General features: G+C 43.8%; 1 protein-coding gene across 2 annotated transcripts in view; it reads left to right on the forward strand.

Annotated features, from left to right (window-relative positions):
* Positions 1-18022, forward strand: part of LOC124804707 (myotubularin-related protein 13) — a 216491-nt gene that overhangs the window by 184570 nt on the left and 13899 nt on the right. For both annotated transcript variants that reach the window (XM_047264966.1, XM_047264967.1), the window contains 3 exons: positions 17015-17162; positions 17250-17459; positions 17575-17731. In XM_047264966.1, coding sequence (XP_047120922.1) covers positions 17015-17162; positions 17250-17459; positions 17575-17731 — 515 coding nt within the window. The remainder of the gene's footprint in view (positions 1-17014; positions 17163-17249; positions 17460-17574; positions 17732-18022) is intronic.

Below are 18022 nucleotides of genomic sequence, written 5' to 3' on the forward strand. Positions count from 1 at the left end.
CGGGATTGTGGACGTCCATCACATCCCAATACGCCATGTGCCCCGCCTCCCATCTGTGTCAACTGTGGAGAGCACCATTTGCCTTGCTCGCCAGACTGCAGGATTCTCCAGAAAGAAAGGAAAATAATGGAATACAAGACTCTGGATCAACTGACCTACACTGAGGCTAGGAGGAAATGTGAGAGACTACATCCTGCACGTATGACGTCAACCTACACCGCCACTGCGACACCGGTTTTACCATATTACATTCCGCTGCATACAGTTGGCTCTCAGAGCTGCGAGACTCCATCTGCCCCCTTGATGGTGGGTGGGTGGGGGGCACATCCATCCCTGTTGTTCCTGCACCACCTACTTCAGGAGCAACACCCCCCTCCCCCAACCATTGGGGACGTCAGTCCCCACTTCTCAGCCGGAGAAGTGTACGTCTTCTTCGACTCCTCTCACTAGGAAGGGGTCCCTTGGGCCACTCCCTTCCCGGGTTCCTACCAGTGGTAAAGCTGCACCTGCCAGTGGCTGAAACAACCGGAGGTAGCTGGTCGTAGGGCTTCACGGTCCTCCTCACTCCCTGAGACTGAATCAGTGAAGCCCTCCCAGCCACACAAACGTCAGGGGCAGTGAGGAAAACCAAAAGAGAAAAAGACCCCCAAAAACCAAGCCACTGTGGTGGCACCCACACCACCGCTACCTACAAGCTCTGCATCTGAGGATGAAATGGCGATTCTGGCATCTGCTGAGGACCTAGATCTCGCTGGGCCCTCAGACACAATGGATGTTGATCGCACAGGTACTCGTCTGGTGGTAGCAGGTGACCCTGAAGCGTAAACTGCCTCCTTGAGTGTTTCATGCCTTCCTAGTCTTACAATCAAGTCATTCTCCAGTGGAATTGTCGTGGTTTTTTCCATCACCTGGCTGAGCTATGGCAACTGTTAAGCTTTACACCTGCTTCTTGCATTGCCCTCCAGGAAACCTGGTCCCCCAGCAATGCGGACCACCGCCCTCGTGACTACAGGAGATATCACAAGAACAATAGTGAATATAATAGAGTGTCAGATGGAGTTTGCGTCTATGTCCTGAACTCAGTATGTAGTGAACCTGTGTCCCTTCAAAGTCCTCTTGAATCTGTGGCTATCAGGATACAGACAACGCAGGAAATAACTGTCTGCAACGTATATCTCCCTCCAGATGGTGCGGTACCCCTGAACCGTATTGGCTGCACTGATTGATCAGCTCCCTAAACCTTCCCTACTTTTGGGAGATTTTTAATGCCTATAACCCCTTTTGGGTGGCACTGTGCTTACTGGCTGAGGTAGAGATGTCAAAAATTTACTGTCCCACCACGACCTCTGCCTCTTAAATACAGGTGCCCCCACACATTTCAGTGTGCTACAGGACACATATTCGGCCATTGATCTCTCGGCCTGCAGTCCTGGTCTTCTCCCATCTATCCACTGGAGAGCTCATGACGACCTGTGTGGTAGTGACCATTTCCCCGTCTTCCTGTCACTACCCCAGCATCATGACCACGGATGCCTACCCAGATGGGCTTCAAACAAGGCAGACTGGGTAGCCTTCACCTCTGCTGTCACCGTTGAATTTCCCTCACATGGTTCCATCGATGTTGTGGTTAAGCAGGTCACTACAATGATTGTTTCTGTGACGGAAAATGCGATCCCTCTTTCTTTAGGGTGCCCCTGGCTAAAGACAGTTCCTTGGTGGTCGCTGGAAGTCGCTCAGGCAATTAAAGAGTGTTGGTTAGCTCAACAGCAATATAAGTGGCACCCTTCCGTAGAGCACCTAATAGCCTTTAAGCGGCTCTGTGCCCGCATTTGGCAGCTTATAAAACGACGGAAACTGTAGTGTTGGGAGAGGTACGTGTCGACCATGCTGTAAGTCACCTTCCGAAGTCTAGGCGAAGATCAGAATATTTTTGGGTACCAGACTTCAAAAGGCGTCCCTGACGTTAATATGAAGGGCATGTTATGTACCAATGCAAACGTGATTGCCAAGCACTTTGCTGAGCACTATGCTCGAGCCTCTACATCGGAGAACTACCCCCCCCCCCCCCCCCCCCTCCCCGCCACACACCCAGCCTTTCACACCCTCAAACGGCGGATGGAAAGGAAAGTCCTCGTTAACTACACGCCACAGTGAACCCTTTAATGCCCCATTTACAGAGTGGGAGCTCCTCAGCGTCCTTCCTTGCACATTGCCCCAACACTGCTCCTGGGCCCGATCGTATCCACACGTCTCCTCGTCATCTTCAACCAGATCTGGTGCGATGGCATTTTCCATCGCAATGGTGGGAGAGCACCGTCCTTCTGGTACTTAAACCCGGTAAGAACCCACTTAATGTGGATAGCTATCGGTCCATCAGCCTCACCAATGTCCTTTGTAAGCTGCTAGAATGTGTGGTGTGTCGGCGGTTGGGTTGGGTCCTGGAGTCACGTGGCCTATTGGCTCCGTGTCAGGGCGGCTTCCGCTAGGGTCGCTCTACCACTGATAACCTTGTGTCCCTTGAGTCTGCCATCCAAACAGATGCAGATGCCAACACCTGATTGCCGTCTTTTTTGACTTACGTAAAGCATACGACACTACCTGGCAACATCATAACCTCGCCACATTGTATGAGTGGGGTCTCCGGGGCGCACTCCCGATTTTTATCCAAAACTTCCTGTCGCTCTGTACTTTGTGTGTCCACCTTGGTGCCTTCCATAGTTCCCCTGTATTCAGGGGAATGGCATTCCACAGGACTCTGTATTGAGTGTGTGTGCCTTTTAGTGGCTATTAACGGTCTAGCAGCAGCTGTAGGGCCATCGGTCTCACGTTATGTGTATGCAGATGACTTCTGCATTTTGTATTGCTCCTCCAGTACCAGTGCTGCTAAGCAGCACTTACTGGTAGCCATTCACAAGGCGCAGTCATGGGCTCTAGCCCACGGCTTCCAGTTTTCAGCCGCGTGGTCTTGTGTCAAGCACTTCTGTCGTTGTCGTACCATTCATCCAGAACCAGAACTTTATCTTAATGACGATCCACTCACTGTAGTGGAGACATACTGATTCTGAGGACTGGTTTTCGACACCTGATTGACTTGGTTACCTTACCTTCATCAGCTTAAGTGGAAGTGCTGGCAGCACCTCAATCCCTCCACTGCCTGAGCAGCACCAAGTGGGGTGCAGATCTCTCTACACTACTGCAGCTCTACAGAGCCCTTGTTCAATCCCGCCTTGACTGTGGGAGCCTGGTATATGGTTCGGCGCCGCCCTCAGCATTGCGTTTACTCGACCCAGTGCACCACTGTGGCACTCGCCTAGCGACGGGAGCTTTTAGAAGGAGTCCAGTGCCCAGTGTCCTGGTGGAGACCAGAGTCCCTCCATTGCAGATCCAACATGCACAACTGCTCGTCAGTTATGTTGTACACATTCATAGTTCTCCTGTGCATCCGAATTACTCTCTCCTTTTCCCCACCCACGGCGATTCATCTCCCGCATCAGTGGCCCAGGTCAGGGCTCACAATTGCTGATCATGTCCGGTCCCTTCTCTTTGAACTGGAGTCCTTCCCTTTACCACCTCTCCTCAAGTCCATTCACGTGCACCTCCATAGTGTAAACCTTGGCTGAAGCTTCATCTGGACCTTTCACATGGCCCTAAGGACTCCGTTAACCCTGCGGCTCTCCGCTGTCACTTCCTCTCAATCTCAACATGTACCGGTGCCATGAAGTGGTTTACACCACTGGCTCGGTGGCTGAAGGTCACGTTAGCTTTGCGTAAGCTCATGGAGGACATATTGAACAGTACCCGTTGCCAGATGGCTGCAGTATTTTCACTGCAGAGGTGGTGGCCATATCTCGTGCTCTTGAGCACATCTGCTCATGCCCTGCCAACTCATTTATCTTGTGTACTGACTCCTTGAGCAGCCTACAAGCTATCAACCAGTCTTACCCTCACCATCCTTTGGTAGTGACCATCCAGGAGTCCCTGTGTGCCCTGGAACGGTCCGGTCATTCTGTGGTGGTTGTGTGGATCCCAGGCCATGTCAGAATCCAGGAAATGAACTTGCTGACTGGCTGGTGAAACAGGCTGCACGGAAACTGCTTCTGGAGGTCGGCATCCCTGTAACTGATCTGCAATCATTATTACGCTGCAAGCTTTTTCAGCTTTGGGAGACAGAATGCATGACCTCAGTATCCACAACAAACTGCATGCCGTTAAGTAGACCACGAATGTGTGGAAGTCCTCCATTCAGGCCTCTCGCAGGGACTCGGTGGTTCTCTGCTGGCTCGTCATTGGCATCGCTTGGGCGTCTCACAGCTACCTGCTTCGCTGTGAAGACCTGCCTCATTGTCGGTGCAGCGTCCAGTTGACAGTGGCCCATATTCTGGTGCACTGTCCTACTTTGACTGCCCTGCAACGAAATCTTAGGTTACCAGACTCGTTGCCACCGATTTTATCTGACGACACCTCATCGGGCTGATTTAGTTTTACATTTTATTCATGAGGGTGGGTTTTATCATTTGATCTAAGTTTTGGCACATGTCCTTTTCCCTGTGTGTCCTCCGCCCAAGAGCTTTCAGGGTGGAGGTTTTAATGTGTTGCAGAGTGGCTGACTGGCTTCTTTTTATTCTTACGGTTAGCCACCCATGGTAACCTGCTTTCTTGTTTTAATATCTTCTCCCTGTTTCTTGCATCTCTTTGGTTTTATTGTCCCCTTTTGTCCATTTAAGTGTTTGTTGCCTTTCTGTCATTCTTGTGGTTTTTTTCCTTTCTTTTATTTTGTGTTGTAAGTTTTGTTTGTTTTCTTCTCACACTTGTGGCATTGTTTTATTCAGAACAAAGAATCAATGAACTAGCAGTTTGGTCCCCCCCCCCCCCCCCCCCCCCCCCCCCCACCCCTCCTCTTTTAAACCAACCAACCAGTCTGGAAATAATTTTACGAAGTGATGCAGCAAGGAAGTATAACGCTTCATTTACTTTAAAAGATTAAAGTAAAGATTTGTCTCCATCTCTAAGTAATAATAAAAGAGGAAGGATGTTATGGTAAGAGCAATAAATTGAAAACTTTACAATTTGTTTATAGAATACAATAAAAATAGAAAGTAGATGATCTGCTGCCTGTGTCTACATAATACACTTTTATCTGCTTGTAGCCCTTGAAAACACAAATTAAAATGAAAAACAGAGTTATTCAGCCTCAGTTCCACCCCTTTAGCACTGACTATTCATAATGCCCAAACAGTATTATGTTCCTCAATAACAACATGATTTTTGAGCAGAGTTTAAAAAAATTAGATTCAATAAGAGACTACTGGTGATTTTCTTTTGTAGTGTTCAACACTTATCACTTTCGAAGAAAAGCAGTGAATAGTGGACAGACAGTTTTATTTGCTTTTTTAATTTAATATTTTGATTCTGTATATGTTGAAACTGAGAGAGTCAAAATTTTTCAATCTTTGTTCGATTTCTACATTTATTACAGGAATAAAAAAAGAAAAGACAGGTTATTTGAGGAACTGGTTCTTTTGAGCAGCTTTAACAGTCAGATTAACCTGGCATAGGAAAAACCGATATAAGAGAAAACCAGTTGTTTCAGTGATAACTGCCATTCCTAGCAGGGTACATTGAGGCAGATCTTTCGCCATATGACCCAGCAGCTGCACAGAAGACGAAAGTAGTTCAAAGGTTAAACTTATAAGGGATACAGGGGGGGGGGGGGGGGGGGGAGATTGGTGGAGGAAACAAATGTGGTGGTGAAGAGGGAGGCATTAAGGGGGAGAGTAAGGGAGTAAGAGAGAGGGCTGGAATAATGGGGGAGGATCACACACACACACACACACACACACACACACACACACACCACAGAGAGAGAGAGAGAGAGAGAGAGAGAGAGAGAGAGAGAGAGAGAGAGAGGGGGGGGGGGGGCAGTGAGAGCAGTACGCAATCATGATGGGGGAAGACGTGGTGTGAACAGAAGAGAAACAGAAAAGATAAAGTGAGATAGTGGGAAACAGGTTAGCAGAAGTTTAGGCCAGGAGAACTGGGATAGTGCAGATGTGATTGACAGACAGTTCCCATCTGCATAGTTCAAAGAAACTTGTGATGGAGAATCTAAATGGCCTACACAATGAAGCAGTCATTGAAGCAATTAATGTTGTGATGTGCAGCATGATCGGCAATTAGATAGTCCAGTTTGGTCCACTTACATAAAAGGCCTCTGCCATTGTCATGCCCACATAGAATGCTGTGTAGTAATTGCCTTATAGCTGATACAAGATGGCCATGCCTTTTATTGGATAGAACATGCCTGTGACTGTACTGACCTAGGTGGTCATGGGTGGATGTGTGAGACGGGTCTTGCACATCTGTCAACCACGGATGTGGAGTGCAGGATTGAGAGTAAGATTGGAGTAGGTATGAACAAGGATATTCTGTTGGTTGGGTGAGTGACAGAACACTACTTTGGGTGATTTTGGTATGATATACCTCTTCTCAATGCATAATGAGATGTAGTTGAAGCCCTGATGAAGGGTATAGTTGAGTCTTTCAAGATCAGGGTGATACTGGGTGATTAGAGGATTGCTGGTCGGTAGCTGGTTAACAAATTTATTGGTGTCAGAGGAGGAGATGCCATGGGAGACCTATTCATGGACAAGCTGGATAGGATATTTTCTGTCATGGTTCTGGTAAGGTTATCAGTATATTTCGACAACTCCTGCTTTCCATTACAGATGAGGTGTCCACAGCTTGTGAGGCAATGTGGAAGAGACTTTTTGACATGGAATGGGTGACAGCTGTCAAAAGTGGAGATGGAGGTACTATTAGTGGTTGGTTGTGCTTGATATGAAGGGACACAATTATGGAGCCATCTGAGAGGTGGAGATCAACGTCTAGGAAGGTGGTTCGTTGACTTGAGAAGGACCAGGTGAAGCTGATTTGAGAATAGGTGGTAAGTTTATGGAGGAAGGAGCACAAGTTGTCCTTTCATGAGTTTAGATCATGAAAATGCTGTCAATGAATCTGAACCAGACAAGGAGTCTCAGATGTTGAGTGGAACGGAAGGATTCCTCTAGATGGCACATAAATAATTTGGCATAAGAAGGTGCGATACAAGTACCCATGGGAGGACAACAGATTTGATGTGGCTTTCGAAAGTGAAAAAATTGTAGGTGTGGATGTGGTTGGCAAGCAGGATAAGGAAAGAGGTGCTAGGTTTGATATCAGGAGGACATTAGGAAAGGGATCACATCCTCAATGATCAACAAGGAATGCGATGGCAACAGGACAGGAACAGTGAAAGGCAGTGAGGGAATTGTTTCTTGAATGTTGTATGGGAGATTAAAGACAATGGTCTATAGCTGTTGGTCAACAAAGACAGAGGCTCTTTCAGTGGCAGCATTGTACCCAGCCATACTGGAACAACTAGTGGGAGGACTTATTGACCTGGGTTTGTGTAATTTGGGGAGTAGAAAAAAGTTAGGAGTGTGGTTTGGGGGGGGGGGGGGGGGGAGAAGGGAGATGGATTCAGATGTCAAGTTTTCGGCTGGACCTAAGGCTCTGAGGAGCTGCTTGAGGTCCTGTTGGACTTCTGGTATGGGATGATGGTCACAGGGTTTGTACGCTAGGTATTGGGAAGTTGGCAGAGACCGTCAGTTACATAGTATCTATGGGTCTGGACCATTGTAGTGGAGCCTTGTCTGTGAGAAGAATGGTGAGGTCTGGATTAGTTTTCTGGTTACAGCCAGCTGTGTGTTCCATGACTTTAGACTCAGTGGGGAGGGATTTAGAAAAGGAAGATCAGCCATGATAGAAGTGAGGAGTTCCTGAAAGAAAACCAGGCAATGACTAGGTGGAAGGAGAATAAGATCAGGGTTGAAGAGAGATTGAAACTGTTTCACACAAGGCTCTGTGTGGGGTTTTGGTTGCCTGTTGTCAGTGGGATGTGTGACAAAGAAATGTTCCCTCTACAACAGGTAAAGGAAAGAAAATCCTTCCCTGGTTACTGTAAACCCATGTGGACATATGGCAGCACTAGGTGGGGCAGCTTCTTCAGACGGTGCTGGGAATGCTGTTCCAAACTCTGAAGGCAAAGAGTCTCAATTGCAATAATAGAATTAAGAAAGCTGTGGTCAAAGAATTAAAGAATTTTGCAAAAGGTGTAGCAGTCATCAGATATAGTTTGAAATTGGATTGTATGATTACGAAGGACCAGATGGGTGAGGGTGAGGGAATGATGGAATGGGAAAAGATGAGGACATTGTTAGCTGTAACAGGCAGAAGACGTGCTTTTTTTGGTGTTGCACTGTTCAGCGATTTTGATTACGATAAACTTACATTGCAGTATTCCTCCTTGGTGCACCAGTGTAGAAGTGTGCATAAAATCAGCTAAGTGAAAAATCCATGCAATACACACGTTTGTTTATTTGTAACAGCTGACTTAGGAATTTTCCCTTATGTGAGACTGCGTGTACAAGGTTGTGTGCCGATTTTAAAGTTCTACTTTCCCATATTTTTTTGCTCATGTCCCCTCTGTGTAATCTTTCATTGATTGTATCAATATCCATTTGTATTGTGATATATTGTGAAATTTTGAACAGTCGCGAGTTTTGCGATAAACTAATCCTGTCATCATCATTACTAAACTGTGCTCTTTAAAAATATTTTCAGAACAGTAGGTGTATCTTTGTTCAAAACAATTGTTCTCTTATTTCACTTTACAGTTTCATGAGAAATAGTTTAGTTTGAGAATTCTAGGATGCTTACAAAGCTATATTTTCGTTAAGTTACCAGTGTGTTTTGGATATGTAATTTATTTGGTAGCAAATCAGCATTCTGGTTTACGTTTCAGCCAAAGAATTTCATTGTGTATCTACACAAATAAATGTGCTTTCTTGAGAATTTTTGGAAGCTACCATTGTCCTTTGCATAATCTACAAGCAATTTGTAGCAAATTGGCATTTGTGATTTAGTAACTGTAGCAGATTTTCCAATTAACATATTGTTACATCTACACTCATGCTCATAAATTAAGGATAATTGCAGAATGTGGTGCCACACAACGTGGCACTACACAAAACTGTTGCTAATAGCATAAGCACATAGGGGAACACACACGACACAGATCTTAAATCCACATGTGCTACAAAATGCCAGTGTTCCCTGCGCATGTACGCTGACATCAATATGGGATATGATGACCATGCACACACACACAGGCTGCAGAACAGGTTGGCATACTCTGGATCAGGTGGTCGAGCAGCTGCTGGGGTACAGCCTCCCATTCTTGCACCAGTGCCTGTCGGAGCTCCTGAAGTGTCATAGGGGTTTGAAGACTTCAGTGATACGTTGACCAAGAGCATCCCAGATGTGCTCGATGAGGTTTAGATCTGGAGAACAGGCAGGCCACTACATTCGCCTGATATCTTCTGTTTCAAGGTACTCCTCCACGATGGCAGCTCGGTGGGGCCATGCGTTATCATCCATCAGGAGGAAGGTGGGACTTACTGGAGCAAAATGATGTTCTGATACACCTGATACACCTGACCTGTTACAGTTCCTCTGTCAAAGATATGCAGGGGTGTACGTGCACCAATCATAATCCCACCCCACACCATCAAACCACGACCTCCATACCGGTCCCTCCATTTCAAGGACATTAAGGGGTTGGTATCTGGTTCCTGGTTCACACCAGATGAAAACCCGGCGAGAACCACTGTTCAGACTATACCTAGACTCATCCGTGAACATAACCTGGGACCACTGTTCCACTGACCGTGTACTGTGTTCTTGACACCAGACTGTACAGGCTCTCCTTTGACCAGGGGTCAGTGGAATGCACCTTGTAGGTCTTTGGGCAAATAACCCATGTCTGTTCAGTTGTCTCCAGACTGTGTGTCTGGACAACCGTTCCAGTGGCTGCGGTAAGGTCCCGAGCAAGGCTACCTGCAGTACTTCGGGCCGTCTGCGGTCACTGATGGAGAGATATCAGTCTTCTTGTGGTGTTGTACACTGTGGACATCCCATACTGTAGCGCTTGGACATGTTTCTTGTCTGCTGGAATCGTTGCCATAATTTTGAGATCACACGGAAGTCCCGTGCTACGACCTGCTGTGTTTGACCAGCTTCCAGTCGCCCGAGTGTTTTACCCCTCATAATGTCATCAATATGTGTTCTTTGAGCCTTTTTGATCACACAGTCACCATTAGCACGTCTGAAAACATCTACGCACTTACTCGCTGCACCATACTCTGACATGCACCAACACACCTCTGCGTATGTGGCAGAGGCAACTCTCCATCCAATCCAGATAACGAAAGCTGTAGGAAACCCAGAAGTGTCAGTGTAAGATCGAAAGAAATGCCTCCCACAGGTGAGAGTAGTAAAATCCTAATGGTAAACTGCTGAAGCATTTGCAACAAAGTGCCGCAGTTTGAAGTGCTTCTGATAAGCAGTGAAGCTCACACAGTACTAGGTACAGTCAGCTGGTTGAAATCTGAAATCTGAAATTGAAAGCTGTGAGATTTTTGGGGAAAATTTAAGTGTATGTCGAAAGGATAGGCAAATGCGAACTGGAGGTGGTGTATTTGTTGCAATAGACGAGAAACTCAGATCCACTGAGGTAGGAACTGAAGCTGCTTGTGAAATTGTTTGGGGAAGACTCAGTATCAGGAGTGGGCATAAAATGATTATTGGATTCTTCTGTTGCCCACCAGTCATCTCCTGTTGTAACCGAAAACTATAGAGAAAACCTCAATTCGTTTGTACGCAAGTTCACCAGTCCTACTGTAATCATCAGTGGAGACTTTAATCATCCAACAGTTAATTGGGAAATTACAGTTTTGTTAGTGGTGGGCATGATAAGACATGCTTTACTAAATACCTTTTCTGAAAACTGCCTAGAACAGATAAGAATCCCACACATGATGGAAATATATTAGATCTAATGCTAACAAATTGACCTGACCTCTTTCAGGACGTCCACATCAAAGCTGGTATGAGTGATCATGATGCTGTTGGGTCAGCAGTGACTATCAAAGTACAAAGGACAACTTAAAACAAGCATATAGATATATATGTTCAGTAAACTAGATAAAAAGAATGGTAGTGTTATAATTCAATGAGGAACTCTGGGTCAGGTTTAAAAGAAAAGTTGACCATGCACTGGATAGATATGTACCAGTAGAACAGGGAGGTAACCTCCACAGTACACAGTCACTGTAAAGAAACTTACAAAGAAACAGAGATTAGGGCATAATAGGTGTAAAACAAAGCATAGGGCTATAGCTAGAGAGATGATGAATGAAATGCATTAGGCTGTCGAGAGCATTGTGTGAAGCCTTCAGTGACTACTGTAGTAGAATTTTGTCAAGTGAACTTTCGCAGAACCCAAAGAAATTCTGTTCATACATAAAGGCTGTTAGTGGTACCAGAATCTTCGTCCAGTCTGTAGTGAAAGAGACAGGGAGTGAAATTGAGGTTAGCGAAGAAAAAAACTGAGAGGCTTAACTCAGTTTTCAAATGTTCCTTTACAAAGGAAAACCCAGGAGAATTGCTCCAGTTGAATCTTTGTACCACTGAAAAGATGAATGAAATAAGTATTAGTGTCAGTGGTGATGAGAAACAGCTGAAATCGTTAAAATTGAATTAATTTCATAGACCCCTCGAAGAGGGGGGGGGGGGGGGGGGGAGGGATGGGGATGGGCCCAGTTCTTGGAAAAAGCCACAGGTCAAACCTGTCTATAAGAAGGGCACTAGAAGTGATCCACAAAACTAACATCCAGTATCCTTGCTATCGATTTGTTGTACCAACATGGATTTCAAAAAAATCAATAATGTGAAACCCAACTCGCGCTTCTATCACATGACATACAGAAGCTATGGATCAAGGCTAGCAGGTAGATGAAGTGTTTCTTGATTTCAGAAAAGCATTTGACTTGGTACTATATGTACACTTATTGTCAAAAGTAGGATCATATGGGGGTATCAAGTGAAATTTGTGACTGAATTGAGGACTTTCTGGTAGGGAGGCCAGTCTGTTAACTTGAATGGAGAGTCATCGTTAATTGTAGAAGTAACTTTGGGTATGTGCCAGGGAGGTGTGTTGGGACTCTTACTGTTGATATTGTATAGTAATGACCTTGCAGACTGTATTAATAGTAAAATTAAGCTTTTTGCAGATCATACATTTATCTGTAATGAAGTACTATCTGAAAGAGGCTGCATAAATATGCAGTCAAATCTTGATAAACTTTCCTTCTCATAATATTGGATCCTATGGCTGTAATATCAATGAGTCACTGTTGGAATCAGCCAACTCTTACAAATGCCTGGGTGTAACACTTTTTAGGGATATGAAATGGAATGATCACATAGGTTCAGTCGTGGGTAAAGCCGGTGGTAGACTTTGGTTTATTGGTAGAATACTGGGGAAGTCTACAGAGGAGATTGCTTACAAATCACTCTTGTGACCTGTTCTAGAATATTGTTATAGTGTGTGGGACTTGTACCAGATAGGACTAATGGGGGATGTTGAACATATACAGAGAAGGTCAGCACAAATGGTCACAGGTTTGTTTAATCCATGGGAGAGTATCACAGAGATACTGAAGGAGCTGAACTGGAAGACGCATGAAGGTAGATGTAAACTGTCCCGAGAAAGTCTATTAAAAAAGTCTCAGGAACCGGCTTTAAATGATGATTCTAGGAATATACTCCAATTCTCTACATATCACTCACATAGGGATTGTGGGGATAAGATAAGAATAATTACTGCATGCACAGAGGTATTCAGTCAGTCATTCTTCCAGCACCCTATATTTGAATGGTGAATGGAACAGGAAGAAACCCTAATAACTGGTACAACGGGATGTATGCTCTGCCAAGCACCTCATGGTGGTTTGCAGAGTATAGATGCAGATGTGGATGTAGATGTCCTTGTGGGAGGATGGGTGACAGCCCAAGATGCTCATTTTAATGGTAAGCCCATTCGGTGGGATACCTAAGAGCTGATGAAAGACCTACCTCACACTACCATGCTACCCCACCTTTGCCTCTTGTTTTTGGAATACATTTTTGTGTTTCTGCATCTTATTTATGCTGTTTATGATATAATGCCAACATTTAAGAACCAAGCAACATGTCTATAACCTGTCAACATTTGTTAATACCAAAACCCTTTTTAAAAACTGTTGTTACTTGCATTCTTGTGTATGTATATGTCTAGTGTATACATTAACTTATATACATGTATTACAGGCCATGGAAGATGTTTCATGAGTAAAAAAACATTAAAAACTAGATGACTAACACCCAGATCTTTTATTTATCATATATCTGGACAGGTAAAAAAAATCTAATCATCAAGTGGCAGCAGGAGAGGACACATAAAAAGTTACTGAAATTTGCAAGCTTTCAGCGTCAGTTGTTCTTTCTTCTGGCAGGATGATTGAAGGGAAGGGAAGAGGGTTGGAGCAAACACTCTGATGAGATTTAGAAAATTGGGATATTTTGGAAAAGTTGCTGAGAATTGGGGATCAGGGGAGACTTACCAGACGGGATGATAAGGAAAGAGTGATTGTTGGAGACTGGTCTGAACTAGATTTGGAAACCTGAGAGCTCAGAGGGTGGAAATAGCATAATGTGCAAGACAGTGATTACTGACAAAACATCATGCACATTTTGACAGTTGCCATCCTCTCCATGTCAGACATTCCCTCCCATATAGTTTTGGCATTAGAGGCAAACATATTTGTTGAGATGCAGACTCTTTACAGCAATACACCACCAATCTCACCTCAGCCTTCACTGGACTTAATTACCCCACCAGCCTAGTTCAAAAACCTATTTCCTGAGGCATCACATCCAACCCTGCTAGAGCTGCCCCCCCACCCCATTAGCCCCCCCCCCCCCCCCCCAAAAAAAAGGCTGAGGAGTAAACCTCTTGTCACTCACAAGGAGCGCCTTGACTGTGATGTCATAAAAACCAATGAGTTTTACAGCATTTAACACAGTACATATTGTTTACCAAGCAACCACAGTATTGGGTGCTGATGGCAACAGGGACGGGACTGGAGGTATCCATTGGTGAGCACAGCAAATAGTTGAATTGCTTAGTTGACAAGTAACTCACAACAGTGCTACAGTGCTAGTGGTGTTGATACAAAGCAGAGGAATGGAAACGATAAACAAAGCAAACATTGCATTATATCTAAAATAGCCGTATCTTAAACAGCTGTTGACAAAGTTGACATTTCAACAGAAAGGAACCCAGGGAATTCCACAGATTGAGAAAGAAGTGGCAGATAAAATATTAACGTTTCTGCAAGATGAGTCAGTGGAATGTGTGGTGTCATATACGCTCGACTGTGTGAACAGTGTACATGAAGATATGTGCTTAACAAGTGAAAGTGATATTGAAACAGCCATGTAGTTAATCTACAGCTTAGTAAAAAAAAAACAATTATGAACATATTTCAAATAAGTCTGCAGCAATTTCACTATATAATACGTAGAAAAAACTACAGGCATTCAAAGGAGGACAAGGCACAGTGGTTATAAATACTGGTGTTTGCACGTTTCAAGGATGTGTGATACAATTTACAGGATGTGCATGATAGTGACTGGCTACGTTATGCACATCAAACTACATGTGGCATTGATTTCAATGGAAGCTGTGGATGGTTGCGAAAGTTCAAAAGTGTTATGATATTGGAAGACGTAAGATACTGAAATTTCAAACACAGCATCAACTTGACGATGCACAGCAAACTGTGGAATCGGTCTGAAAATTTCTAGCTGATATAAACAAACTTATTCCATTGTTCAGTAAGGAATTTGTTTTCATCTTCGACCAATTGGGATTCGAAGAGGAAATGCGTGTAAAAGGATTCCTGTAAATTAGAAGTACCAAGGGAGTTGTATCAAGATCAACTACCATCAGTGCTTTAACGTATTCGTAAACAATTATGCCAACTGTTTATCTGGATGGTAAATTGGCTGGAAAGTTATTTATCGTGCTGCAAGAAGTTGGAGGTGCTCTGCCCCATGCGATTCTGTCTCGTGTGTGCAGTTGTGCAAGGACAGTAGGGAATATTTTGTCACAGCAAGCAAGAGTGGGAAAATGGGTGTAAGAGAACAACTACTAGAGTATGAGCACAGCTTTTGGCCAGTAGTTGGTCAAAATAACATGTTTTTTCTTGATTCCTGGTCTGTGTACTCCTTTAGAGCAAACTGTCTATCCTGAAAAGTGTGGGACATTACAATTCATACCACCTCTGGACAAATTCTGCCTCTGGATGTTTACTTTTTCTATGCCTACAGCTACGCCTTAAAAGATGCCAGTTTCACGATAACCTCCCCACAGACTTGCGCATTCAGTTGCATGCCATCTCATTCCATCAGTTCTCATCACCCCATTACACCAATATGATAGTGTATTTCTTAAGAGTGGATACCTAACTGAATGTCCTACACTGTTTGTTACTCCCAAGGCGTTTGCCTTCAATCTTGATGGTGTGAACGTTTGTGACCACTGTGGCACGCCATTTTTCACTTGGTGCTCATGGTGCAAGTTCGTGGTTTGTATGGAATATTTCTTGAATGTAGAAGTTGTCTATTTTGTGACATGTAATAGATACATCACATGGAAGGTTGATCTCTGCACCTTCCAGACATCGATTTTTTGTCACCCTCCTAATGCACATGGTGAATCATTAGCTACTAATATTTTTCCTATCGTAATTGTTAATACAACAGTGCACTTAAGGGGTTCCTTGTCAGTATTATCCAGATCTAGAATATGTTAATCAGTTACTTCAACAAGGCTGTGGTGTCCTAAAATCATGCTTTGAAATGAGGTTCATTGTGTCCAACATTTTGCCCTAAACACCTAGAACAGTTCTTTGTCAACCCCAATCTTCACAGTACCCTTGTTAGACACTATGCTGCCTTTGAAAATGTTTCTGTACCCTATGGCTCCTAGCACTGTGACAGTCTCTGCTGTAAGACTTGCCTAGGCACCATCCTGCCACCAGTTGTACCAGCATTTACGTAAACGCTATTTGGCCTTTTATATTAACATGGCTATCCCCAAGTTATCAGTTAGGATGAATGGGCACAGGCAGAGGGTGTTAAGTGGCAACACAAAATATCCTGTTGCAGAGCGTGCCCTACAACTTGACAGTCATGACCTCAGTGCCTTTTTCACCACACATGCCATCTGGATTCTTCCCCCAGACACTAGTTTCTCAGAACTCCGCAGGTGCGAACTGGTGTCAAAACATTTTTTTGTTCTCACCACCCATGTGGCCTTAATTTACATTAATTTCTTAGATTGACAGCATTTCTCCTCGGTAAGAGTTCAATTCTTCACTCCGTTTTAGATTTTTGTACCTTTTATTTTCTGACCTATCTACTTTTCCCTGCCCCCACCTCTACAGTGTATAACACACTTAGCTTTCTGCTCTTAATAACTTTTGCACAATGTTTTATCAGTGTTCTCTGTCTTGCTTATTGCCCTGTCTTCCACCTTAAAGGTCTCAGGTTTCTCCGACCTTGGGTTCTGGGTGATTTTTCTCGGAACTCACCGCACTTCCAAAACCTCACCAGTGCTTTTCCTTCCCCTTCAACCCTTCTGCCAGGAGAAGGAGCCACTGGCTCCAAAAGCTTGCAAATTTCAGTGCCTTTGTATGTGGTTTCTCCTGTTGCCATTTGATGAGAAGATGTTTTATTTATTCAATTATATTTTATTTTCAAAAACTGATTATTTTCATTGATAAATTAAATCTTTTATTTAGTCACAGAGATAACTTAAAAAAGTGAGTTGCAGCAGCATCAGAACTGATCTCACGACACTCCCTCCCACACACACCAGTGCATTTTGTTAATGAATTAAAGGTTCTTTAGGTGCCTTTCATGCTAGCTTTGGTATGTGGAATAGGACTTTGATTTTACAAGGATTACAGAGATAAATCTGTAATGTAATTAATTGCGTATGTTATATTTTGGTTGTTTTCAATTATAGGTATGAAGATGTAGAAGTAAGTGTTCCAGATGCATTTTCTCATTTGTTGGAGGAGATACACAGGTTAGAAACAGAGCTTGGCCACTTACCACAGAAATGGAGGGTTTTGTGGGATAAACTTGAATTACCAACAACTGACTCCCTCACGGTAAGTTTTTATGCCACTGGAATTTTTAAGAACCAGATATGTTAAATAATCTTTTTATTATTGGAAAGTGTATCCGTTTCTTTATAGAGACATGCATCCTTCAGTACACAATTGGTTCGTTACCATGGCCGGTTACTACATAAGCGTTCAACTCTAGAAATACTTATGCGTGGAAAGATGGTGGGTGCCTCAGAGGCTGCACACGTTTATTCTCATCCGCACAGATTTGAGCGGTACAACTATACAACACCCACATATTGTGATATGTGCACAAATGTTCTTTGGGGGCCTGTGAAGGTAATTTTATCAGATAACTAGCACATTTTTCTGATTAATTTGAATAAAAGTTTAGATGGATTTATTTGATAATGTGTTTCACATTTCTCATGGTTATTATTTCATATTTTTGCAGACAGGTATGCGTTGTGTGGATTGTGGATATAGCTGCCATGAGAAGTGTGTTGAAAGTGTTCCTAAGAATTGCACAAAGTACAAAGCTGTTGCGGATGGTACATTAACGTCGCAAACCTTAAGCAGGACTGGTGGAGACAGTGGTTCCGGGAGCTCAAGTAAGAAGTAGCTCCTCATGTTTACTGCTTATTTGAGTTACTGTAGGCATTCACTGCAATTTTGCCAATCAAAGGGATTGGATTTTGCGGTAGAATGTTATTTTCTGCTCTGATTTGGTGACTGTGAGTACATGTTGTTAGGTTAGCTTGAATTTTATTTTGAAGTTAGTAATTTGCATACTGTCCAAAAGGCCAGAAAAAATGCTGTTGTATGAGACACATTACCAACACTTAGGGTATAATTTAAGTTATTTCAGAATTTCATTAATGTCATGTGGTGGAAATGTTATA

This window comes from Schistocerca piceifrons, chromosome 7 (genome assembly GCF_021461385.2).
Source record: "Schistocerca piceifrons isolate TAMUIC-IGC-003096 chromosome 7, iqSchPice1.1, whole genome shotgun sequence".
Classification (NCBI taxonomy): domain Eukaryota; kingdom Metazoa; phylum Arthropoda; class Insecta; order Orthoptera; family Acrididae; genus Schistocerca; species Schistocerca piceifrons.